General features: G+C 39.3%; 3 protein-coding genes across 5 annotated transcripts in view; 1 reads left to right on the top strand and 2 right to left on the bottom strand.

The window, feature by feature from the left end:
* LOC145438526 (uncharacterized) overlaps nt 1-26,748 on the bottom strand; it is a 58,455-nt gene that overhangs the window by 19,899 nt on the left and 11,808 nt on the right. The gene's annotated exons all lie outside the window — the stretch shown is intronic.
* On the top strand, nt 1,591-6,402 carry LOC145438534 (intraflagellar transport protein 43 homolog). Of its 2 annotated transcripts, XR_013914956.1 has the most exons (4): nt 1,591-2,382; nt 3,529-3,671; nt 4,298-4,796; nt 4,945-6,402. XR_013914956.1 is itself a non-coding variant. In XM_080315867.1 (3 exons), exons 1-3 carry the CDS (start codon nt 2,232-2,234, stop codon nt 4,580-4,582), a joined length of 579 nt encoding a protein of 192 aa, XP_080171993.1. In that variant the 5' UTR covers nt 1,591-2,231; the 3' UTR covers nt 4,583-6,402. The 2 variants fall into 2 exon arrangements, 1 of the variants encoding a protein (XP_080171993.1); XM_080315867.1 differs by having other exon boundaries at nt 4,298-6,402.
* LOC145438527 (uncharacterized) lies at nt 16,620-23,711 on the bottom strand. 2 transcript variants are annotated; one of them, XR_013914955.1, is made up of 10 exons: nt 23,043-23,711; nt 22,941-22,979; nt 22,847-22,882; nt 22,746-22,782; nt 21,849-22,681; nt 21,753-21,785; nt 21,652-21,694; nt 21,554-21,593; nt 16,966-21,489; nt 16,620-16,868 (listed from the first exon to the last, which is right to left on the bottom strand). XR_013914955.1 is itself a non-coding variant. In XM_080315860.1 (9 exons), exons 7-9 carry the CDS (start codon nt 21,678-21,680, stop codon nt 17,896-17,898), a joined length of 3,663 nt encoding a protein of 1,220 aa, XP_080171986.1. In that variant the 5' UTR covers nt 21,681-21,694; nt 21,753-21,785; nt 21,849-22,681; nt 22,746-22,782; nt 22,847-22,882; nt 22,941-22,979; nt 23,043-23,711; the 3' UTR covers nt 16,620-17,895. The 2 variants fall into 2 exon arrangements, 1 of the variants encoding a protein (XP_080171986.1); XM_080315860.1 differs by having other exon boundaries at nt 16,620-21,489.

Raw genomic sequence — 26,748 nt, 5'->3', positions numbered from 1 at the left:
TTTGATATGCGCAATTTGGATTAATTAATCACAGTTGATCCAACTATAATTAATAAGAGATTATATTCAATTTTGTTCAAGTTTGAGGAATTCTCGAGTTGTGTGTTCTATGTTCTACTCTATGGAATTTTTCATATTGAGACTTGGTACCATTAATAGGGATGAGCAGACGTCGAGTATCACTAATGTCGTACAAACCAGTATGAAAGATGTGGAAAGTTGAAATATGCATATTTTTTTATACCAAAAATCGTTGGATTATATTTCCATCCGATTTGCAGTCCTCATGCTTGTTAGAATGAAGTATGATTTGATATTTACGGAACCTGATTCAATTTCCAAACTTTCGCAAATTCAGTGATTCTGATTTTAATATAATTTGGAAATAACTGTGTAGCTGGGAAAAAAGCTCTGTTGCTGTAATTGTAATCTCATTTAGAAAACCTGAAAATTTTAAATTTGTGCAAGTCTGATTGGCAGGTTGGCTGGTACCCTTGGATTGATTGAAATATTATTTATGTTGACATGAATGACATCTATTTGTTGATGCAGATCGCAGCTTGCTCAACGCTTACTGTAAATATTTTTTATAATGTCATCGGCAAAAAGCACCGCGCTCCAGTACAAAACCCTCAACATTCTCGTCAGTGGATTGGAAGGGAAAAACATTATAGTGGAAATGAAAAATGATTCGGAGATTGAAGGACACTTGGAAAGTTCTGACGGTTTCATGAACCTCCATATGAAAAATGGGACTTTTACGTTTCCTGACGGGAAGACGTCGAAATTTAGTGACATGAACGTACGCGGGAGCAGCATACGTTTCATACAACTGCCATCGGAAATTAATCCGGTGTCAGTGATCAGAGAGCAACTGTCACAGAAACCGAGCAGCTCCGGAACGAAGAATTTTAAGGCTAGCTGATTGCAGGATGCTAACATCATTCTGACTGTCGTGTGCTTGATTCGATTCTGAATCGAGTATTGGGTGTTGAGTATCACTCGGCATGATGTCATAACAGTATGGCGGATGTGGAAAGTTCAGATATGTAGGCTAGGGCTCTTCAAAAATGACTTTTTTTCTCAAATCGCACTGGCCACTTGATAAAATTGTTAGGTTACCTAATTTAAGCCTACACACTAAATTTGGTTCAATTCCAACCAGTAGCCGCATTGCTGCAGGAGAAGAAAGTTTCTATTTATTATATAAAATTTAAATAACAAAACATTTGAAAATTTTCTGTTCACCCCATGAAAGTGATAGGTTGTCTATAGAAACGATGTTCACCAAATTTGGTTCAATTCCAACCAGTGGAAGCGGAGTTATTGCCGGCCAAAAATATGGATTATGAATAAAAATAGTATTTACGGTGACCAATTCTTTAATTATTTATTGTAGTGGTGCCCACCGTAGATACTATTTTATTCAAATCCAAATTTTTCGACGGCAATAACTCAGCTTCCACTGGTTGGAATTGAACCAAATTTGGTGAACATCGTTTCTATAGACGACCTATCACTTTCATGGGGTGAACAGAAAATTTTCAAATGTTTTGTTATTTATTTTTATATAATAAATAGAAACTTTCCTCTCCTGTAGCAATGCTGCTACTGGTTGGAATTGAACCAAGTTTAGTGTGCAGGCTTAAATTAGGTAACCTAACAATTTTATCAAGTGGCCAGTGCGATTTGAGAAAAAAAGTCATTTTTGAAGAGCCATAATGTAGGCCTACCTTTTATGCGATCGCTAAGAATATAATGCCAGTCCGACATCACATTAAAGATGATTTGGAATTTTTCAACGATGTTTTCATCCATTTCCTTTGTGACAATGCCCTGAGTTGATCATGACTTCACAGATATGTCATTTCCATTAACGTTCATAGATTTGCACTACATGTTTCGTATGCTGCGATTCAACCAATCGAGGTTTCAAGGTTTCCACGTTGGAATGTAGTATCAAAACTATAATTCTGGTTGAGATATGAACGCTCTCTGGCAATGACCGTATTATTTCAGTACTCCACTCAGATCATTAGAATTTATACTCGATTGAGATTTGAGTACTCAAATCATCATGCCTTAGCCTTACTCCTAACTGAATGCTGTAGTTTTCATGTAGGCCTATTTGCGATAGCGATCATACGTTCGCTGTAAAACCTTTTCCATTGCCAACAACCATGTTTAATTTGTCACAGTCAGTGTAAAATACCGTAGTAGATTTTGCAGATATGGATAAGTTTTCTGTGTCGTCCAACAATGATATCCTGGGCTCAACCGCGTCACGACCTGCCCCTGTGAGAGGTCGAAGGTCAGGTCGGAACGTAAAGGAAGATGAAATTACATCCCCAACTCCGAGTAAAACTCAAGATGAAATCCAAGGTGAGATTGACACAGACTGTTTTAGACTTGTACAATCTGCCAACTACTGTTTTTGAGTAGCTCTAGTCCTAGTTACGGATTTTCCAAATTGTATAGTTCTAGTTGCGCATTTGAAAGTGCAATCAGAACTAGAACACACATGGCGTTGTTTGGCGTGAATCATGATACCGGTGTTTAGTCGTGTAATGTTCTTGCAGCCATTGCTAGCTCAGAGTCATCACCAACACTGCTAACAGTGTCACTTAGGGCTGTTTAAAAAAAACTTTTCCTTCAGATTTCAGTGGCTACTTGATAACATTGTTAGGGCAGTAAAAAGTTTTGAATTTATCATTAAAAAAATAAAATTTTAAAATTTTTCTGTCAACCCCATAAAATTGTTAGGCTGTCAGTAGAGATGATGCACACCAAATTTGGCTCAATTCCAACCACTAGAAGCGAAGTTATTGCAGTAGAAAAATTTGGAGTTGAATACAATAGTATTTACGGTGACTAACTCTTTAATTATTTATTATAAAATCATGGAATTACAAATTTTTCTACTGCAATAACTTCGCTTCTAATGGTTGGAATTGAGCCAAATTTGGTGTGCATCATCTCTACTGACAGCCTAACAATTTTATGGGGTCTACAGAAAAATTTCAAAATTTCAATTTTTCATTTTTTAATGATAAATTCAAAACTTTCTACTGCACGAATCTCGCTTTTACTGGTTGGAATTGAGCCAAAGTTGGTGTGCAGCATTTTTTTTAACCACCCTAACAATTTTACAAGTAGCCATTAAAATCTGAAGGAAAATTTTTTTTTTTAAACAGCCCAGTCACAGCCAGGAGTGGGTTTCGGGTCGAAACTCCTGCCATTTCAAACTTGTTCTGTTGTTCATGTGGAGAGCCGATAAGATTTCATTAAACTAAAATTAATAAGTAGCTTCAGAGGTAAATCTAGTTAGTTGTATTTTAGTTTGTTGGTTGCTGATTTTATAAGGTCGTTTATTCTAGTTCTAATTTTGAAATGTGAGTAGTCGTAATTGTAGTTGTAGTTTTGGTTGCGGTTTTTGAAAATCCAGTAGTTTGTAGGCCCACAAGTCTGTTTTCATTCAACTTATCCTTGTTGGATTCAAGAACGGATCGTAATTTTGTACGCTTCCAGACCAGCCCAAGACGGAGCGACCAGAACGTCGACGCCAAACGTGGGGAGTTTCAAACGAAGAGTCTGAATCAGACGATAGGTTGATTGATCGCTCGGATTCGGATTCTGATGAAAGCGAAATCCCGACCATCCCAGACCTTGATGTAATTATCAATTTCCCCGATTTTTTGATATTATATTGTCGTCAGGAGTAATCGTCAGCAACTAGTAGAGAATCAAAAAGACTCTGTATAGCAACGGCCGTGTCACCAAAATTTTGTGACACCACTGTTGATACACAACTTCCTTTTAAGCTGACAATTAACCCTGACGTGTGTCAGATGAAGATATTCGGGTTTGTTTCAATATCAATATATTTTTCAATTGTATATTGGAATTCTCCAAGAGTCCCTAGAAATTTTGAGCTAGTTTCTAAATCAGGGGTTCCCAACTTGGGGGCAATGATCCTTTTTCAGGGGGGCATGAAAATTTATCATCTATAAGTCTACTCCAGTAGTTCTAGTTCTAGTTGCGCATTTTGAAAAGTGAATAGTTTTAGGTCTAGTTGTGCATTTTGAAAAGTGAGTAGTTTTGGGTCTGGTTGTGTTTTGAAAAGTCAGTATGGTAATTCTGGTTCAAGTTCTGCATTTTGAAAAGTGAGAAATTTTAGGCCTGGATTCGAAAAGTGAGTAGTTCTAATTCTAGTTCTAGTTGCGCACTTTGAAAATCCAGTAGTTTGTACCAATCTGTTGGGAACCCCTGTTCTAAAAGGAGCTGAATTTTCTTCCAGGAAGTTCAAAAAGAAGAGAACCTGCAGTCTGTCGCAGTTCCGCCCGCTGTATTTCAAGAACTTCTCTCCTACCGGGAACTCGATTCCGACCTGATGAGACAGTCTGCGTTTTCGATGCTGGACAACGAAATCGACTTGAAAATTCTCACGAAATCTTTGGTTCGTGAAAAAGACCTCGTGGAAAGCGACGAACCGTGGGAGATGAATCAGCTTTTTGCCGAAATCCAGTCCATAACAACTTGCTGCAGTAAAACGCAGAGTCACAGATCTGAACAACTGATTTAAATTCTGCTTTGAAGAGAATATTCTTGAGATTGACAGTCTACATCCGCCTTCTCAGATAAATAGACTCTTATTAGCGTTTCCAAATTGGATTTTAATTACAATGATAACTACAGTTTTTTTTCAAATTAGGTTAAAATTAGGAATGACACATACAGTTTTTCAAATCAGATTATAATTATAGCTACATTTTTCCCCACTTGGATTAGAATTAAAGGTACACGTTTTATCCAAATTAGAATTAGAATGGTAGTTACATATGTTTTTTTAAATTATATTAGAATGATATCTACATAGTCTCTTCCAAATTAGATTAGAATTAGAATGATAGGTAGTTTTTTTTCCGAATTATATTACGATTATAGCCACACATGTTTTTCCAAATTAGATTCGAATGATAGCTACACAGTTTATTTCCAAATTAGATAAGAATTAGAATGATAGCTACAGTGTTTTTTTTAGTTTGATTAGAATTGAAGCTACACATTTTTTACCAAAGTAGAATTATAACTACACGTGTCTTCCAAATTAGAATTAGAATGGTAGGTACACAAGTTTTTCAAAATTATATTTCAATTATAGCTACTCACGGTTTCCAAATTAGAACTATAGCTATACAATTATCTAGTTGTCCAACTATGCGTCCTGTATCCACTGTTTTTTATTTATTTCATCACACATTATATTGCAAATAATTGTACATGATCGAAATTGCATGTTTTGTCTCAAGCACCCGGTTATTAAGAACTACTCGTTAGCGTTGTGAAAAACTCACAACTTTTACTGGCTTCCCTATGAAATTGTAAGGTTGCCTAAAAACGATGCATATCAAATTTGGCTAAATTTCAACCCATAGAAGCAATGTTATTAGTTGGAAATTTGAATATAATAAAAGAACGGATTCTTTTTTCAAATTTCTCTGCCTACCCCATGAAATTGTTAGGTGGCATAAAAAACGGCGAAGAACAAATTTGGCTCAATTCCGACCTTTAGAAGTGAAGTTATTTGACTATGACCTATTGGATTTGAAAAAATTGTACTTGCGGTAGGAAATTTTATGATTTAGCTATCTCGAAAAATTATAATTTTTCAGCAGAAATGGTGCCATAATAAATTTCAAATTTATGGCAATACTTCTTAATTCAAGGCATGAAAATACGCATTGCGCCACGTTCTTACATACCGAGCAACAATTTGTAAAATAATTTCGATTCTGCACGTTGGAATTGAGCCATAAGTGATGTGCTGCGATTTTTGTGGGCAATCTAAAAAATTCATGGGGTAGACTAGACAGAAAAATTTGGAAAAAACAAGTTATTTTTGAACAACCCTACTGCTCAGTGCTCATGTAACTTAATTATCAAAATTTAGTTTTTTTGTGTGGTGTTGTAGCTTGTAGGTGTTGCCCACTCCCATATTACTCCAGTGGTTATGTTTTGGGATTACTTCTGCATCTTTTTTTCGGCCGAACTACTTACTTGTTTGATTTTGTAATGTACAAGTAATGGTTCTCAACCGGTGTGCCGATTGGCTGCTCAAGGGTTCCACATAAAATGTGGTAAGGTCGACTTCTTAAAAAAATTATGGAATCCAAATTTTCGGTGTGGCATAATTGGCGGTTTTATTATTATTCTTCCCTGCTCAGGACACACAATGTACACTGTACAGCGATGTAACGAAGGGATAGGAGGATGTCCAAACGACCAAGTATGATCGCTTAATCTAGCATCATCAGCCTAATCGATCTTTATTTTGGGCTTCCTCTCCTCGCTCTTTCCGTTTTCTTCATTATTAGTGCGCTTTAAATATCATGTGGTCTGAAATTGAAGTCATAAGTGCCGAAACAGTTGACGCAGCCATTTCTCTCAGCCACGGTATTCGAGGTTAAACACTTTCACGAGCGACAAGATAGCGTAATGGTGGAGCATCTGTCTTCTTGATCGATGGGGTGTGGGTTCAATCCCCGGCTTCGTCAGGCCAGAGATCTGATGAGTAAAATAGGGCTATATCTGCACCCAGAGGTGGTCAAAGTAGTCAAGAAAGCTACTCAAGTAGAAGTAGTGACGGAAAAATCTACTTAATCTAAAACTACTCGAGGTACGTACAAGTAGAATTGACCGACTTAAATCTACTCAAGTAGGTAAGTAGTGAAAACGTTCGTAATTCGTTCGCATTGATTGCCAAAAGCTGCAAATTGAGCTCTGCGAAAGGTGTAGAGCTTGATTCATATTGATGCGTACCAGGAGGTATCAAATTTTCGACAGCATAAGCGTTCGTCCACATGATGGGATGGAAATGATAGTATTGATATGGAACTGCGATACTAATCCTCTGCTTACTCGAACAGCCCGTTTTAGAAAATATCATGGTATGGCACCCGCCTCCATATTATAAAGGCTCGTAGTTTAATCGAAGAGCGATACGGAGAAGTTGTATCGCATACGGCGTAAACACTTTGCGCAATTAGTTAACGTTGATAAAAAAAAATATGGTGGATCGTGAAAATGCCATATTGTGTAGCTATATTTCCGGAAATTAACGGCATTACTGCACTTGCCTTTATACTTAAATATGTATGTTCTCCAGACAAAAGAACTGATACTAATTAGAACTCAAAGTATGATACTGGGAAATTGAAAGTGATCTATAAATACTACTTCTAAAAGCAGAAAATGTATTTCATGTCTTTATTCCAGAAGTTTCAAATGTTGTATGCTAAAACCAGTCTAAAGCTAAAAAAAAGTCGGAGCCCACTTTTCGAAATTAGGGCACGCCATGGACTGCTAGACTACGATATGATAAGTAAATGCTAGATTGCGAAACATCAGTTTCAAACGTTATGATGGGCCTATGCTGTGATGAAATGTTTGATATGGGCAACAATGCGGTGTGAACGGAACCACGCAACCCGCTACCTAAATTATATTCACCGATACTTTCGTGAAATTATATTGGTCACTTCATATCCACTGTGCGCGAAGCGCGACGAAAATTCTGGGCTTTACTCAACTTTTATGAAAATTAATTGTTGAAACTCCGTGAAAACAGCCCCGAAATTTCTCAGGCTATCTTCCGGATTGGAGGATTAAACTACTTCTACTTGACAAACTGAAAATAGCGAAAAGTAAGTAAGTGGATCACAAAATATTATGAAGTAGAAGTAGCAAAAATTAGTTATACTTGAGTAAGTACTAGAAGTAGAGGAAAACTACTTGAGTACTTCAAAAAAGTAGAAGTACTTCGTCACTGACCACCTCTGTCTGCACCTTCCTTGTCCAGCGGCATATATACACATCATGCACTCATAGTTAGGGCTGGCAAAATCGAGTACCTGAGTGACTCAATTCAGAATTACGCAATATGCTTCGAGTCGAGTATCATTATTATGACGTCATAACAGAATGTAATATGTCATAGTTCAGATATGTACCTTTCATGCCACCACACAGAATATAATGACTGTTATCCATCACATTAAAGATACTTTGGTATATTTTCGACCATACCAATTTCATTGCACTTCGTGACAATATTGTGGGATGATCGTAACTTCGGAAATGTGTTATTTCCAGCAACGTTCATAGCTTTGTAACAAATGTTTCGTTTGGTGCGATGCGGTCAATCAAGGCTTCTACATGGAAAATACCATCGAAACTATTCGAGTACTCGAATCATTGTGCCCAGCCAGCAGTAGTTATATAGATCGCTCTGGGGGTGGCAGGGGCTCTTATGGCGGGGTGGCGATTCGTATTGAAACCGGGGGTGGCGACTCGTACTTTCAGACCCCCCTCGGGGCCGCGATTCGTAATGGGTTCTTATGGACGCGGTCGTGATTCGTACTTTTGGGTATAGGCTGGGGCGGTGACTCGTATTGAAAACTCGGGGTCGTGATTCGTACTTTTGGGTATAGGCTGGGGCGGTGACTCGTATTGAAAACTCGGAGTCGTGACTCGCCTTTTTTACTATAAACGGTGGCGGCGATTCGCCTGTCGTGTATTCTTACGGGTTCTGTGGTGACTCACCATGTGTTCTTATGGGTGCGACCGTGAATCGCCCTTTCAGGCATCTCTCGCGCGGTGTTGAATATGTATCAAATAAATAGTCATGTGAATGAACCTTTGTTAATGTGTATATCGTAAATTATTATATATGATGTAGTTTAGTCGCGACAAATGACCGACCGTGTTCTAAGTCTTTCCTCGCTATTGATTCCTACGTAACCTGAATAGTACTTTCAGATCGGATTATTCGCACCTTGTATACCGCTGTTTCGCACCTATAGAATAGCCTGCTGTTCACAGTCGTGACTTCACCGCGATAGCGCAATTTTCGAATCAGTCGCATGGTAATGTTTTGCTATTTAGTTTACCACAGAGCCGGCGTGGACAGCGATTCGAATACCAACAACAGCCGCGTTCACATACTAACACTCCAAAAAGGTGTGAAATATTTCCTACGACCACTCACAAGATAGCACATCAGAATAGTCATCTCTCGTGGTTTGATGTTACAAAGATAGGAATCACGCACAAGTAATATTTTGGTAATAAGTTTGTCACATAACCGGCGTAGACGGTGATACCAACAATAGCCGCGTTCACAAACTAACACTTCAAAAAGGTGTGAAATAGGTTGCAAACCCCGCGATCGCCGACAAGATATTGTCTCGGACATAACCATCTTTCGCGACTTGCTGTTACATACATTCCAATCACTCACAAGATACTATTTTGGTACTTAGTTTGTCACAGAACCGGATTTCACTGGTAAAATTTAATAAGTAACGAATAACAGAGCCGGCGTAGACGGTGTTTCGAATACCGACAAATTTTCACTTATTTCTGCCCCAACCCTAATCCTCTGTGAAGTTGACGCTTATTCAAAAAAGGTGTGAAATAATTGTAAAATCCTACGTCGGTGACGCGATAATGCATCAGACATAGCGATCTAGTTATAGTACGGTAGTAGTTATATAGATCGGTCAACCGGTGGCAGGGGTTCTTATGGGCGGGGTCGCATGCTAACGAGAAACCGGGGGTGGCATGCTAACGTTTTCGTCTTATGGCGGGGGTGGCATGCTAACGTTTTCGTCTTATGGCGGGGTGGCATGCTAACGTTTTCGTCTTATGGGTGCGGTCGCATGATAACGCGAAACTCGTGGTGGCATGCTAACGTTTTCGGGTATAGGCGGCGGTCCCATGCTAACGTGAAAACTCGTGGTGACATGCTAATGTTTTTTGGTATACGTGCGGCGACATGCTAACGACGATAAATGTGTCTGTCATGTATTCTTACGGGATCTGTGGTGACTCGCCATGTGTTCTTATGGGTGCGGTCGTGATTACTTTCGGCTTATTCGCTGTTTCGCACCTACAGAATAGTCTGCTGTTCACAGTCACAACAAGAATCACAAGTATACACATTTATACATTCATTTATTACTCTGAAATCAAACTCTTCACAAAAGCACGTACAATCGTATCATTCACTTTTTTATCATCGCCAAAATTATCCAAGTATTCCTCGGTTGAAAACCCTTGAGCTCTTTTTATCAAGAATGCAATAGCATGATCTCCACACACATCCGAAGTTTTACTCTGTAACTGTTTCCCAGTCACAGAAAATTCATCCGGCTCCAGGAATTCGATTATCTGAGGTTTTAGCGGTCCGAAACCTAGCGAATCATGAAAATGAGTATCGTCATCTCTGTATATAGACACCCAGTGAGACCCAGGCAAACTCGACTCATCGTAATTAATGGTGATAGCGAATTTTCCACTAGTTGGTTTCTTCGGTAGCTGATCTACTGGATAAGTTCCTAGATATAGACTTTGTGTGTCAGGATGGTTATAGAGAATATCATTGATCTCAGACGTATTCATATTTCGACGACTTGTCTTTTTTGATTCAACTGTAGAAGATGTTGAAACTCCTTCAAACATAACAAGGTTACGGAGGTTGGTAAAGGCTTCGACGTAGTCAAAACCAGATGCACAGTTCCTGTCTTATGAAGTTGATAACATCCCAAACTATTATCGGGTGTCAAATCAAACACAAAAAGAGTGTATCCATTGACATAATCTTTGCGTGAAATATTTAAAGGTGCCTCGGATTCCCAGCGACCTGTCTGAGAGAATAGTGTCATATAACCTTCGAGTCCGCCATGTTTATCAAAATCGAAATGAAATTCGCGTCCGTTAATTTGACGCCCATCCACACTTAACGAAAGATTTTGAACATCAAAGTGTTTAAAGTTGAATGGGTTTTTGGTCCGAACACCGTTAAATGTCGTGGTCTCGACTAAACCAATTACGATCTTCTTTGGCATGGTGCCGCTAACTAACTCTCTATCAATTTTCGATAAACCCGCGGCGAATGTATGAGTCGACATTTGTAAGCGTATCCAGGGGTACTTGGCAGTATTCTTCTGTAATACAGACTTGTGTGCTAAGCTTACACTTTCAGCGATCTTCATCTGTTTGACATACACCTCCATTTCGAGTAAAACAATTTGTACATCTTCCGCATCACCAAGCAGACAGAAATTATCTTCGTTACGTGTAAATTTTAATTTCATGTCGACATTATCCAACATACATCTAGACTGTTCAAAAAGACCCATTCGAATTTTTCCGATCAACTCTAACGGAGTGCTGTTTTTTGTAAGGTCTTTTCGTTTAACATATCCAGTATTCGCTGCACCAAGAACATCCATAGATCCAGCGACATCTTTATAAAAACCTTGTCCTTGCACAAAACTCTCCGAGGCCCCGTGAGTATCATTCAATAACCGAGAGATATAAGCTTTGTACGCATGACAATTATCCGAATTTGTGATAACCTCATTTGAAATAGTTACATCGATTTGTTTGAAAAGAGAATCCAACATGTTATTGACCAGGCCCACTTGTGTATCGTTTGCTAAATCAGTTCCATCGCGTTTAGTGAGCTTCAAACGTAATCTCAAGAACGTGTTTTGTAGATCCATATATCGATCCGTCCTTGGTAATTGTACTTCCATGACATTACCTAAACTATGGGGTTTGACGACGACATATTGCGATTCCTCAATACTGGTTTGTGTGTGGGGTATACTAAATATGTTTAATCCAGAGTTATGACATTCTCGGGAACCCGCATGCATCAACATAGTTCTTAGTCGAATATATCCTGTTGTTTACGACGACGTTTGGATGAAGTGTTCTTTGACTTTGTTTTTTTCCTTTTTATAGCTTTTGGGGTTAAAATTTTATCAATCACTCGACCGCCAGCTTGTTTACTTCTCTTGACAACACTAGACTTGATCGAGTTACCCCGTAATAGATCTCTCGCTATTTCACCTCCAGTCCGTAACAATTGACCACCAGCGTATTTCGCAATAGGTGTCACTAAACGACCGAGTGATTTAAACAAACTCCCGATACCGGAACCGGCTTGAACTCCACCACTAAAATATCCATAACCATCGCCTGTCTGGTTATAATGACGATGGACAGAATGATGATCACACGTGAAAACAACTTTCATAATCGCTTCCTAATGTTAAATGTAGCTTGCAATGAACGACTTATTATATTTATAGGTTCCCCAAACTCATCCCTGAGGTAAAGACATACAGAATCTACAACATCTTTTGAAACAGGGAAATAATACGGATTTGTCGCTACCCAATTATGCGTGACATCACTAGTTGTCAGTGGTATAACTCGTAATAAACGCGCTAACGTATCTCCAAGTAAGTGAGGGTGAATAATATCACAATACACAAACAAATATTGACCAATCGCCGGTTCGGTTAAAGTGAAATCGATCTCCATGAGGGCTAATTCACAATATCTCGTCGGGATGTTGTTGATGGTGAGTAGTCTGTGTTCAAAATCAACACCAAGCATAGAGGTGGTTAACGTCACTATTTTCATCGTGCGTGGAGTGTCAATGTGGTCTCTATATCATGTACTAACTGACCGTATTGGTCTCGGATGGTGATTTTTATATCGCGGATGTGGTTAATCGACACTGGGAAATAAAACGGTTTTTCATATACAACTTCTTGTCTCATACACATCTCGTTATTTACTTGGATCACACGAAGCAATTGACTCATGTAATCACCCACCGGATGATGTCGTAGTACATTGATATACACAAAAAGATATCTGAGGTGGGGTTGAGTTGGTTTAGGTTTGATCGACGTGACATTACATACTGGTGTCGACACTTGATCAACTACACTGAAATAATTCGTGAATATATCCGTGGGGTGGAGTGTGATACGTTTCGAGTAACGAATTCGGAAAAGTTCATCGTTGATTCTTTCGGTGAAACAGTGTTTGAAACTTTCAGCTAATATTCTTCGCGTCAACTCGAGGTTGTTTGCATAATTCCCAAGTGGTGTTAGGTACGCATCTACTATTCGATCTTTCTCATTATGTAGCTCCCAGAGTGCTTGATCGTGATTGATTATAATTCGATCAAGAGATTCACTGACAAAACTCATATCCATCAATGCGAGTTCATTACAAATAATTTCGTTCGGTAACACCACTGAGAATTCGCCCTGGGTGCCAGACAACGTGATGTAACTCATATTGAATCAACAGCTCTACGACGGAAGCGTAGGGTCACTGTCACTGGTGCTTTTCGAAATTTAATGGGGTTGCCAGCTGCATCACGTAGATAAATTCGTATTGTTCTAAAATTGTTTCTCGCTAAAGCAAAGAAGTATGGTTTTGGGAATATATTGATTTGGTTTTCATTCGGTTTAGCGGTTACAGTAACCACCCGTAAAAGTTGTTGCAGCTTGTTACCGTGTGGTCTTGGTTGTATCAGATCGCAATACACATAAACCTTATCAATCCGTTCCAACTTTATCGCGGGTGTAAATATAAATTCTACCACTCCGCGGCGACGGGATACAACACGTCTAAATGTTATTGTGTCCAACACAGAACCAAGTGGTATCAGTCCGTAAGGCTCGGGTGAATCATGTGTGGTACGGGGTACGTGTCTGGCGCTAGAGTCTGCGGTGTCGGTATTTATGGGTACACCCCGCTTGGGTCTTTTTTTACTCGTGACTAATCTTCTGAATGTGATTCTAAAGTCTCCGAATCCTTGTAAAATGAAAATGTCCCCCATGTAATATTTCTCGTACGATTCTAACATTTCACCGATGCTGTAATACGAGCCTTCGGGAATATAATACCGATCGGTGTATCCATTCGCATCGACAAATCCAAAACCGATACTTTTCGCTGTCACTTCAATTCGCGGTTGAAAATCATTGGGGAAGGTTAGCTCACATAATCCCAGCTCATGGCGACTCATTTCTAATTCTTTGTAAAGTTCCGTTTGAAAATCTGTGCTAGTATTCGGAAATTTATCCAAACTCGCATTCGAAGGTAGAGTCAACAACATTTTATTGTTTCTTTCAACATATACGGTGAGGTGATGGATTCGGTAATAAATACCCAAGTGAAGAAGACAGTAGCGTTAAATATATCTCACGATCCACCCCGACAGAAATTTGATATAATGAAAACACGATTACACACACTAACATACAAATCTGTACAATAAACACAATCTGGTTTTTCAGACTGTTCGAGACTTGACCCATGCGAGATGAGACGTTATCAGAATCCATAGTTTGGTTGAACAACATTTTCGGTGTCTATTTATACAAATCCGAGACCCAAGAATTAAATGTAGACGGATAACCCAACCATTTTACAAGATATTGCGTTTTCTTTCCTTTCCTGCGAGTAGACAGGATTTTTTCGATATTGTAAATATTATTATTTTTCGTTATTGGTTGTAACTCTTCACGCTGAAAGCGACCGTCTATAACTTCACCATGGTAGTCTTTCAATTGATAAGTAGGAGGGTCACCTTTACGACATTGAGATACGAAAAAGATTTCTTCGGTCCAACTCGCCAAGGCACTTTTTACAAAATTACCACGTGATTTCGAAATCCTGACGGGTGTGCCGATAGTTAGTTTGGGTTTTTTAGGGGTCATGTCGCCGTATAACCTATGGAAAATTTGTTCTTGATTTGAATAATCAACATCCGCTGGAGGACACCCTATAGCAACGTGAAAAGTAGTGTTATACCCCTGGCATATCTCGGACAGGACACTGACATAATTCAAAGTCTTATTATGCGTGAAATAACGGTATAACACTTGCTTCACAGTACGAATAACACGCTCGCATATCGATGCTTTCAGTTCACTATTTGTATGAAAATGTCGCACATTGTTATCTTTCAAGAAAGTCTGAAACGCACGATTGGTAAACTCAGAACCCTGATCACTTTGAATAACATGAGGTATACGATCCTTAAATATTTCCTTGAATCCGCGAATAATACCTTGCGAGGTTTTGTTTTTGAGTGGATACAGATATAAAAATCGACTGAAACAATCGATCGTCACCAACACATATTTAAAATTGTCGTTTTCTTTTGAAAGATTTTGCATATGCATGAGATCGGTTTGATACTGAACACCGAGACCGGATGTAATCACTCTAGGTCTCTTAAATTTCTTTCGGTAGGGAAAATGTTTTGTGTACGCGTCCTTGCTCGAAAGAAACTCCTTGACTTTGGCTCTATTCCGCCCTCTAGAGAATACGTATGCACCGCGATAACTACCGGGTAGCCCTGGCGTGAAATACTTAGTATGGCTCCCATCCGTATCGTCTCGGGGTCTTGGGTGTACGACCGCTTTTCGTCTTGGCATGCTGAGTCTTTACTTTGCTTCGTTGGCTACTCGGTGATGGTATAGGAATCCTTGATGGTTCACCCTTGATCAGGCGTCGCAGTGCGTCCAACTCACTAGCCGAAAATAGATTCCTTTGTTCTGATATATCGATTTTCATCGGTTGATTCAGTGTGTCGTGTTTTGTTTGATAACGATTTAGTGCGTCGTTATATAAGGCTAATTTTCGTTCTTGGGGTATGTTCATCTGTAATATGTCGCTCATACATTTGTCGATATCCAAATTCAATTTCTGAACGTCAGCTCCGTTGATCGGGCTCGGATTTATGAGGATTTTTTTAAAAGAAGTCATTTTTTGAAAAGATTACCGAGTAAACCAGTGACGACGGGTAGGATGCTTGATAATAGAGTCATAAACATACCCCCATGCTGGTTAACAATACGTTTTTTATGTCGAATGGGGATGTCTTTCCTGACAAGTCGACGTAAACTACATTTATGAGCTGATAGTCGCTTTCTTTTATACTTTGAAAGAGGGATGTTACCGTTTAAAATGTTCTTTGTACAATCGCATATACACTCGATCAATTCTTTGCTGGCTCCCGATATAATTTGCTTGCGTATCTCGGGTTTACTTTTATGTAGGAACTCTAGTGTGGGTATATGCCGCCGTGTCCGAGCTGGCACCTTCGTCATTTTGAGTTTAAAGTCGTCTCTGTGCTTGGCTATTTATACCAGCGGGCTATAAACCACCATGGTTTCACCAGGAAATATATTGGTCATAACTCGTCGATTTTCAGGCGCTTCTTGCGTGACATCAAGAAATAAATAACCATGAGGTCGTCTAGCAGCGTCACGATAAGCCTCTGTTAAAAATCTAGAGTTTGGGTACATTTGTCGACCAAGAAAACTGATCTGCTGTTGGTCGCGCGGATTCTTGAAAATCACCATATACGAACTCGAGAGACTCAAGTCACGTGCTCCTTTACCCTTGTGGTACAGGTTCTGTGTGATATAGCAAATTGACTTTGCCGAATGATGAGAAAATCTTGTAAAGTAGTCTGCAATTTTCGCTGTCTCAGTCATGAAATCATCCACTATAATCAAGGTGTCTTCAGAGCAAACCTTCAACTCTTCTAAAATATCTAGACCCGCGTGGAATTCTACATTATGCATCGTCTTGAAAACCTCCTGATAATTATTGTAACAATATACGACCCTGGATACACTAGGTTTAATCATTGATGTCGCATGCCTAATCAGCTTTGCAACAAAAGTAGTCTTCCCACTTCTTGAAGGACCACTCACAATACACGCGAATGGGTGGATCAATTCCATCATTTGTTGTTTATTGAAAACTCGATAAAGTGCATTTGTTTATATATCAACAAGGTTGGGAATATCCACTGTTGTAGTCATCTTGTTCTAGTGGAATATATAATCCCAGTAGAGTCCGATTTAACAATTTTCCACGGGTTATGAAATCTTCATCTGTCCCTCGTAATTTCGTCAGTGGAAGTTGTAGTGTTACGAACGCTTTATTCAGGTCATCAAGCAGCTGATCCCAAGCTGCAAAATAATAAATCACATAAGAGGATTCATAATAAGAGAGGATTCATAGCGCTTTAAAATCTAACAGTGTTTCTATAACAACTATAGTATTCACCCTTGGAACACTCTTTCAAATCTTTATGTTGTCTCGACACGCGTTGTTCGTATAATTCATGCGATATCTCTCGATTCAAATACAGCTCCACGAAGTGTACATGATCGCGGCGTTGTACAAGTGTCTTTTCGTGTAACCGAGTCAGGTCTGGTTGTTCCAGAACAGATATTATGTAATCACTAGCCATCTGTAAAACAAGACACAGATTTCAGGAAATATTATTACTAAAACGTTTTAGTTACAAGTTGACATTTCGAAAACACCCACAGATTGTAAACAAAGTTTCACCTAAAACTATCAGTGTTCACCACAGGATTATGTTCACAATGACCAAGGGAATCATGTTTGCAAAAATCATCGGTTGTAGCATCGCTACTTTCAGAGTCAGAACGAGTTCGTTTCAAACTGTTTGCAACTCGATGTTGATCAAGGAAAAATTGGAATTTTCGATGTCGCTTGCGGGTTCTCAAGTAGGCTTGTCTCTCTTCGTGACCGAAAAGCGGTATCCACGAACAATTTCTTCCCAGGACCACATGATTTGTAAGCTTTGCTCTGTTGAATAGGATGTGGTTATCACTCGGCATCTTTCGATCAGGAAATTGTAGTTGAAGTAGCGCTTCTATGCAGACACTTCGGACACGGGTCCATTTCTCGTCTAGTTCCTGACGGCGCGCCTTGGATCGATCGGGTATCGTGCGGTCTTGTGAGTTGTCGTCGGTACCGTGAATCGAGAGCTGTGTTAATTCCTGCTCCAGTTCAAGCGTCTCTTTGTGCAAACTATTTAAATCCAATTCTGACATTACTGACTCAATATATGAAATAGCGTTATCCATCTGGAAAACAAATGACACATCAACACATAAAAAATACAAATAAATCATAATAATAGCAGACACACAGATAAAATACAATAGCACACAAAATATACAATTACACATTCAATGGCAGGGTTGATACACCATCCTCGAGCACTCGGCGTTTGGCATAGAAATAGGAAAATGTTTTACGCTGTTGTTTGTATGTATAGACACCCCTATCTCTGCACCGAAACCCCTTGTTCACTCCCCCGACAGATTGCCTAGATGTCAAGACACCCAGGAAAGTTTCGAAATCGACTGGGTTGGATTTCTGGAGGCCTTTGGAAGCTAATTTTTTCTTTGGTCCATCACAAAAGTAATTTTTGGATTGGAGACCGCAGAAAGATGTACCACCTTCGTACTCCACTTTCATCAAACCCGGTTGACGAAGGTAATAGGCATACGTGTCTTTGCAACACTGTCGCGAACGGTCAAAAGAAACCGGATCAGCCAAAAACTCAGCTCGATGCTCGTCACAAAAATAGCGTGGAAACCAGTTCTCGTATTCCACATAAAATTCATCTCTTTTCTCGGGGATAAGGATATCGTCGAATGAGGCTGAATGCGAAAGATAGAGGGAGTCTGTGTCCATCATTAATAGCATGAAGCACTCGTCGCGGAAATATTTACACAAGCAGTCATAAAAAAACGAGAGCATCTTGAGCTTAGCATTGTTATAAACCCAGAACCCCACTTGAATACAGTTACCCCACTTGATCGTTTTAGGTCGCTTCGTTACTTCAAATAGATCAGCGTTCAATTCATCATATTTCACAAAAAAGCGATCCTCAACATTGACATCCAATTCACTTTTATCACAGTAGGTGGTTCGTTTGAATTTACGTGGATTCATCAAGACCCGACCATAGCTGCTGTTTCCGGCTAATTTTTGTGTCAGGGCAATAATCTCTAGGTTAGGGTCACGGTCCCCAGCGCGTCGACAGTCTGAGACATTTTTCGCAAAGTTGTCAAAACAGGTCTTTTTTGTGAATTCGACCGCCTCATGGATTTTTGATATAATCAATCCGTGCTCTACATACCACTTGATCAAGTCAGAGGTCAACAAGATTTTCTTGCCCCAGTATGAAGCAACTAACATGCGCGTGGGTTTGGTGAGTAATTTACGATCAATGGCAAACTGTTTCATGTGTCCTGACAAATGCTCGCGAGACACCATCGTATTTTTGAATATCGGACATAGTTCAACAAACTTCCTTTGCAAATGTTTTGGCGTAAAAATATCGACTGATAAACACCCAAAGAATGTACCGGTCATTACCATCTCCATCAATTTATGCGCGGTGACAGACTTGGTTCTATTCAATTGCGGTTGGATGCCATTAAGATATCGCACAATATCAGGATTTTCCTGTTTCTCCGTGCGCCAGTCACATTCCCATTTACATACGACTTGATAATTGAGGCTTTTGTAATAATCATGAACACGTTTAGTTCGTTCTCGACGTTCCAAGTCATCACAGCCAAATCTGCACTGATGTGCATGAAAATGACACCCAAGAAAAGACAAGATTACCCCCTGACCAGCTGAATTACGATAGAACCCATCGGCAGGATAATTACGAGCTCCTACGCGTATTTCAGGTCCATTAAAAGCATGGTGGACATGTACATTGTGAATGTGAGAATACCAGTTTAACCATTGAGCTGCTGTCCCCCCCCATTTCGGTGCGGTCTTCACCGGTTTGAATTTAGTACACTCAGCATCGAGTGGTTGCCAATGTACCGGGAAACCAGTTGGACTAGGTTCACTCAAAGCAAAAAGGTATAACGAATTGCTGTCCAGCCCTGTTACATGTTGGGTAATCTGAGCGTTTTCCTTGTAAAAAAATTCTTTGATTCGAGTTTCACCCTGTTTTTGATATCGATGGAAAATGACTGACGGTCCACCCACTAAATTGTCTCTGAATAGCGAAACCAGATCCTGGTGTTTATCATTGAACAAGGTAAAATCACGTGGGATGCTATTGAAAAGATGCCTCGATACAACCCCGGGTAGGGAGACAGCTTCTTTGAATATATCCACACTGAACTGACTTTTGAAAGATTGAAATTGTTTTTCTAACCCCTCAATGAAGTAGTGAGTATCGATTGCGTTGTACCATTTGAGATAATCACGTAAAGTTGTCATTTTGTTATCATTCCAAACCTTCAAACAGTTTTCATATTCAGCTGTGGAGATATTACGACCCTTTAGCGAGCTGTAAAAGTCGCTGTGGCTAGGAAGACTCGTATAATCCAGCTTTTCTAAACTAGTCAGAAACTCATACGGAAAATGACCCTTAGCGGCGCTACATTTGAAGGCCTTCAAATAAGCATCGTACGAGAACCCGGGTGCCAAGTAATTCACAATATCCAAAAATTTAAGTCTGTTAGTTGTCAACGAGAGGAAGTTGTTACCTCGTTTCAATACATTCAGATTTTCATCAACGAGTAAACCCATCAAGTACTCTTTGAGACAGTTCAAGTCATACCGACCACCATTGAACGACAAAACAGGGATTTGTTTTAAATATCGCATAAACTCCTCTTGTAAACGTTCAAGAGGTATTTTTCTTTCGGAAGGATCGAGCGCTCTCATTTCGGTAATTTTAGTTTCGAGCATGTCCAAGTAGTGTTGATATTCCGTCTGTAGCAACCTAAATGACTCACTTTGAATATCATGAAAATGATCAACCATTTCCGCACACAAGTCATTTGGGTCACCGTTCGAGACAATTACATACGGTTCCAAGAACCCTTCCACATTAGAAGAGATGCTAACCGAAATGGGAATATGTTTACACTCCCATGAAGTTTTGGAGGAATCTGGAATATCACACTTTTCAAACATGCTCTCTATGTCGAACGCGATACGGTATTTGAAATAACGAAGCTGGTGAGGAACAAACACCCCTTCTAAATCAAGCTTTTCAAAGATGTTCAGAGGAGGTGTATACACGCCACCTGGAAACACTTCAACGACACCCGTTGTACATTTGTGTCTGGTCAATTCATACTGTTCGTTAAATAATCGTAGACAAACATCACATTTATAGGTCTCTATATACCGCCTCATGTCAGTAATGAGACAGAAGTGTGCATTTTCTAAATGTAAGTACACAGGTTTCCCTTCAAACGTACTACGTCGGAGAGCGCTAGCTTTACCCTCGGTCTTGGTGTATACAAATATAGCGACATTAAACAAATCCTCGATATCATCCAACATGTCAAGAGTCACACCGGATTCTACATTTACACCATATGCTGAAGTGAATTGTTGGGCCATTGCTTTGGTGTCTTTACCTATCGAGTGACCAATACAGCGAAAAGCGCAGAGATTGTCATTGTACCGATTCTTATTTTTCCGACGTGTAAATGGCATGATCGATTTCGACTGCGCAAGCCATGTCGGTAGTTTAATACCAACACAACCAATCAACACACCCTCGGTAGGATATTCATATAACTGCGGGTTGATCAGACAGATCGATTGGGTATCTGGGAAAACATCCGACCGCTTACGGTTCAAGTCGTGAATATTATACACACGGTTACTGTTCACTACATACGATTTCACCGCTTGCCAGTTCTGAGATGTCATTTGTTGTTTTTGGTTGTCGATCTCTGGCGGTGCGTGTTCTTTATGATTCCAAAGGTGTCGAGTCATCTGTAAAAATTGATACCGCGTGGTTACATTCAACACTTGGGAATATTAAACTAGTGTTACTTACAATGCGGTTTCTTTTTCGGTATCTTCCTTGGATCTTTATACTAAACAAGTAACACGTCAAACTATGTCACTAACATAGTAATATAACAGATAACTCACCAGTAGACTTGTGTATCCCACTTAATCATTGAGTTCGCTTTGTCTGTTCAACAACAAAATCATTACATCATGCTTAATAGTTCTACACAGTAATAACTCACCGTTTCAATTCTTTAATCCCACGCTCGTTTTGTCTGGTGGATAAATAAATAACAAATTATATTCATAAATCAAAGTATTCGCATCGAATAACTTACCTATTAAACCCTTAATCCTGTGTCAATGTAATCTCTATATGTAAACTATTCAAATCTAATGACATAACCGACTTGAGATATGAAATAATGTTATCCACCTGGAAAACAAACGATACATTAACAAACAATAAAAAAAATCATATTAAACAAACAAAATGTACAAATATATCCAAATAACACCACACGCAATACATACAAGTACATCTCAATAAAATTCAATGACGGGATCATTTTCTTGGATCATTATGAGAATGATTGAGATCATGAAAAGACACATCGGCGTCTTAGTTTTTCGACGTATAAATAAATGATTGTGCAAGTCCTGGTGGTATTTCGATATCAGCTCAACCAATCAGTAAACGACTCGTAGGGTATACATAAAACTGGACATTAGTCAGACACACTGGTAGTGACTTTGTATCTGCTCGAGAGTTTTGTAACAAATCAAGTGCGGTTTCCAGGCGAATAGATTCAACAAATTCATCAAACTCAGATAGTGTTGAAATTAGCGCTGGTGTTTCTAATACACTATCGACGTTCGCCGACGCATGAAAATAACGAAATCGCAGAGTCTCAGTGTGATATAAAATAAAGGCATGTGCGTAGTTCACTTTAAAGGTATGTGACTCAGAGAAAAATATAGCTTGTATATCACGGAAAACATCCGCTAGCTCCCGACCGATGACTCGAATATTATACACATGACCAGTCTTTTTCACTACATACGATTTAATCGCTTGCCAGTTCTGATTTACAACTTCTTGACGTTCGTCCCCAATCTCTGGTGGTGCATTCGGTTCTTCGCGAACACGATTCCGTCTGCGTCGACTCATCTGTAAAATTAATAACACGCGGTCAAATTCAGCACTTGGGGAACATTAAACTAGTCTTACTTACAATCTAGTTTCTTTGCCGGTGTCTTCGATTCTTTATGCTTAATAAAACAAGCAACACATCAATCTATGTCCACTAACGTTGTGTTATAGCGGATAACTTACCAGTAGACTCGTGCGTTCAACTTGAGTTTGCTCTGTCTGTCAACAACATAGAGAATTACATCATGTTCACTAGTTCTAAACAGTAATAACTCACCTATGCAATTCTTTACTTCAATTCTGACGCTTGTTTTGTCTGTAGGATAAACGAATAACATATTATATTCATAAATCAAAGTAATCGTGCCGAATAACTTACTAATTAACTCCTTATCCGGCAATCTGCGATCGAATATACCCAACCAGTAAGCCACGTTGTTCACCGCTCGACACCCGGAGAGAAAGACCTAAACCGCTGATTCGAGATTACAAGAGCACCAGCGCCGCTAGTGGTTGTGCTTTCAGAAGCTATTGTTTATTTATGGCTCTAATGTAAAATCTGAAACGGAAAACAGAAATTGAGAATAGACACTCACAACAATGAAAATCATTCAGCCCAATCACAAATTATACTTCAATTTCGTTCTAATTTCTAGAAGTCGATGCAAGTACTCATCGGTTGCGGTATTTAATTCAGGCTGAATCTCATCAAGACTCCAACGCTGACCCTTGACAGTAAGCAATCGTTTGATGTCAGCCATGAGCTTTGTGACAGTCAAATTTTTTTTCTCCGTCAACGAATCAACATAACATAGTATTGAACCTAAATGCGGTTTAACAACGTCAATAGTCTGGAGGTAGGTGACCATCTTGTCAACTGTGTATTGACATAACTTTTCTTCCTGCTTCTTTTTTCCCTTCACGTCGTCGCGAAAATCATCGTCACTCGCACTTTTAGATTTCACAGGTTTCTTACCAACCTTCTGTCTGGGTTCGGTACGATTCAAATTTTTCGATTTCCCATTGCGAAGCTGTTTAGCCGGTGGTATGCCCGCCGTTGTCGATGTGGTTCTTTTTCGAGTCGGCTTGCATTGTGGTGTCATTCTCATGGTTTACTTTTTCAGTTGATAGTTACATATACTCGTTATGGCAACTAGCGCGATTATTGAGAATTATCTTCTGTACTATCATAATTTGACCACCCCCGCCTTGAGCGAAACGGAAAAATTCATCCACGGAGTACTAGATTTCTATGTACATGGACAAAACGTGAGCCGTGTTCGAAAGTGTGATTTTACCGCATTGGTTAACTCGATTCGATCATACGGCATCGACTGGAATGGGGTTTTTAGTGTCATAAGCATTGCGGCGATGAAAAGTGACATACGTACCCTAGCGGCGTACAGAGATTTAGCAACAGACATTTTGAATACTCACTACAGTACATTGATAATTGACTGGGTAAGAAGAAAATTCATTCGTGTCGTTTGTCACTTGTGAACGGCATCCTTTCTTACAGAACTCCTGTAAAGTTTATTTCAATCCAAGTCTATTCACGCGGGTCATCAGGATTATACAAAGACTGTTAACTCACTCAATACCACGTGTCTAATTCTATAAATATCGACGGGTTTGTTGATGACTCCCACTTTATCAAACGATATGGCATCGAACAGCGTCAACACTATGCAAGTCGGAGCAACTTCAAATTTTCACGTCGGTGTCAAATTCGTCTCATCACCCAAAAGAGGTGGCGTTAGCCAATATCTCAAAGGTAGATTCATCGACGGCAATAACGAAGAGATATCTTTCACGTGTTTCAATCGTGATTTGTTCGGGAACATTGAGAAAGCATTCTCCAAACGAAAAAAACTCATGGTCAAATCCGGTTGGGTTCAAATTGATAAATTTACTGGAAAACCCGCTGTAATACTGGGACGGGCTTCGTCAGTAACCATACATGGAAAATCGAGACATACGGCTGAAGAATACCCATTATTGACCTGTGAATCGGTATATGGAAATAAAGATGAATACGTCTCGATCGCCGCTACTTGTGTTTCTCGAGAGGAGAAGACGGTCAATTCTGGTGCCGGAAAGGAGCTGAAATTATACAGTTTTACATTGAAGGATGATACTGGTGAGGTGGTTTTGGATCAATGGAACAAAGCCTCGCTCGTACCCGGGAAGAAATATCAACTCACTCGTGTTAAAAACTGTGTCGGCAGCTTGAAAATCGATTCGTTAACTAGACTTGTTGAATTGAAAGAATAGTTTGCATATTTGTATACCACAATACAATATTTCACGTAAAATGTATGACCTATGTGTTTCGACAACTGGGTTAGTGCAGTGTTGTTCTACTGATCGAGGTGTGAAAATTGTGCTATCGCGATGAAGTTGCGACTGTGAACAGCAGACTATTTTGTAGGTGCGAAACAGCGAATAAGCCGAAAGTAATCACGACCGCACCCATAAGAACACATGGCGAGTCACCACAGATCCCGTAAGAATACATGACAGACACATTTATCGTCGTTAGCATGTCGCCGCACGTATACCAAAAAACATTAGCATGTCACCACGAGTTTTCACGTTAGCATGGGACCGCCGCCTATACCCGAAAACGTTAGCATGCCACCACGAGTTTCGCGTTATCATGCGACCGCACCCATAAGACGAAAACGTTAGCATGCCACCCCGCCATAAGACGAAAACGTTAGCATGCCACCCCCGCCATAAGACGAAAACGTTAGCATGCCACCCCCGGTTTCTCGTTAGCATGCGACCCCGCCCATAAGAACCCCTGCCACCGGTTGACCGATCTATATAACTACTTACGGTGTCGGAATCCATTCGCGAGATGTTCTATAGGTAAATTGAGATAATCCGAAACGAAATATTTTGACTTTGGCGTAGTGTGAATTGAAATAGGATTGACAAACATGACTATCAACTTTCCCACAGTCCCATATTGATATTATACGCACATTGATTTGAAACAAGTAATGGAACATTGCAACTCTATTCGCGATCCGACTTTTCGTTTGTCAAAGCGACATTTTAACATCTTACCATACTCAAAAGAATAATTTACAACATTAACAAGTGTTAAAAATCTAGTTTCACTTACTTGATTATACCACTGCAACTCACAAATTTGAATTAATTCATCCTGGTTGTATTCGTATGATCGGTCTTTTTTATTCAATTGTAAAGGTCGTTACTATTCTGAAGACAAAGTAAGCTATTTACTAATCGACACATAAATGACTTGACATAAATATATTATATTTTGAGTATACGAGATTTGAATCTCTGAACAATAACTGAGAAATAATTTATCACAATAAAATACGTATATTACAGCGTAAAAGATGTTTGAATGTCAGCAACTCTGTACGGTCATATAGTTACTACCACTAATTTACCCGACCAACTCGTCATGATCATTCCTGAAATCAACACAAATATGACCACTGACTTGTGTTAACCACAAAACAGCATCAAGTTTTAAATCCACTCGTAGCTTACGGATTATTTGAATGCTGGTTATGTTTTGTTGTAATTGAGTTAACGAAATAGTATTACGTCTCGACATCTTACCATCTTACCATATTCAAAGAATCAACCACGAAAACATTGTCAAGTAAATCCGTTAACCGACCAACTCAAACAGTATCAATACGAAAAACAACCAAACATACACGAATCCATACAATCACTAAAACCTAAAATCCATAACAAGCTTGGTTGTATTCATATCCCTACGTGTCTTTTTTATTCAACTTGAAAAGTCGTTACTATTCTGTAAGATAAAGGAATTACTACGCGGTTTATTCTGCAAGACAAACTAATTACTACTCGGTATATTTTGAAAGACAAAAGTAATTACTTCTCAGTGTCGGCGACTTGAGATTAACATAATATGTTTGAGTATACGAGATTTGACAGTCTGACCATCGTAGTTTCTTACAAACGAACACAGGTGTTATATCAAAAATTATCATGATGTAAACATAAGGATTGACACATTGATCATTACATTATTATTAAATTATTTGCGTTAATTAAACCCGGCGTTG

Source organism: Botryllus schlosseri, chromosome 5, assembly GCF_051294905.1.
Source record: "Botryllus schlosseri isolate E-star chromosome 5, Bs_hap1, whole genome shotgun sequence".
In the NCBI taxonomy this organism is placed as follows: domain Eukaryota; kingdom Metazoa; phylum Chordata; class Ascidiacea; order Stolidobranchia; family Styelidae; genus Botryllus; species Botryllus schlosseri.
This window is presented reverse-complemented; position numbering and strand designations above follow the sequence as displayed.

Excerpts from the sequence above, each read along its gene's own strand:
- LOC145438527 (XM_080315860.1), bottom strand. The coding sequence starts at position 21,680 with ATGATTAAGTGGGATACACAAGTCTACTG. Across the intron at positions 21,594-21,651 it reads TGGGATACACAAGTCTACTG|TATAAAGATCCAAGGAAGAT; the intron begins GTGAGTTATCTG and ends TTACTTGTTTAG. Across the intron at positions 21,490-21,553 it reads ACCGAAAAAGAAACCGCATT|ATGACTCGACACCTTTGGAA; the intron begins GTAAGTAACACT and ends CAATTTTTACAG.
- LOC145438534 (XM_080315867.1), top strand. The coding sequence starts at position 2,232 with ATGGATAAGTTTTCTGTGTCGTCCAACAATGATATCCTGGGCTCAACC. Across the intron at positions 2,383-3,528 it reads AACTCAAGATGAAATCCAAG|ACCAGCCCAAGACGGAGCGA; the intron begins GTGAGATTGACA and ends GTACGCTTCCAG. Across the intron at positions 3,672-4,297 it reads CGACCATCCCAGACCTTGAT|GAAGTTCAAAAAGAAGAGAA; the intron begins GTAATTATCAAT and ends ATTTTCTTCCAG.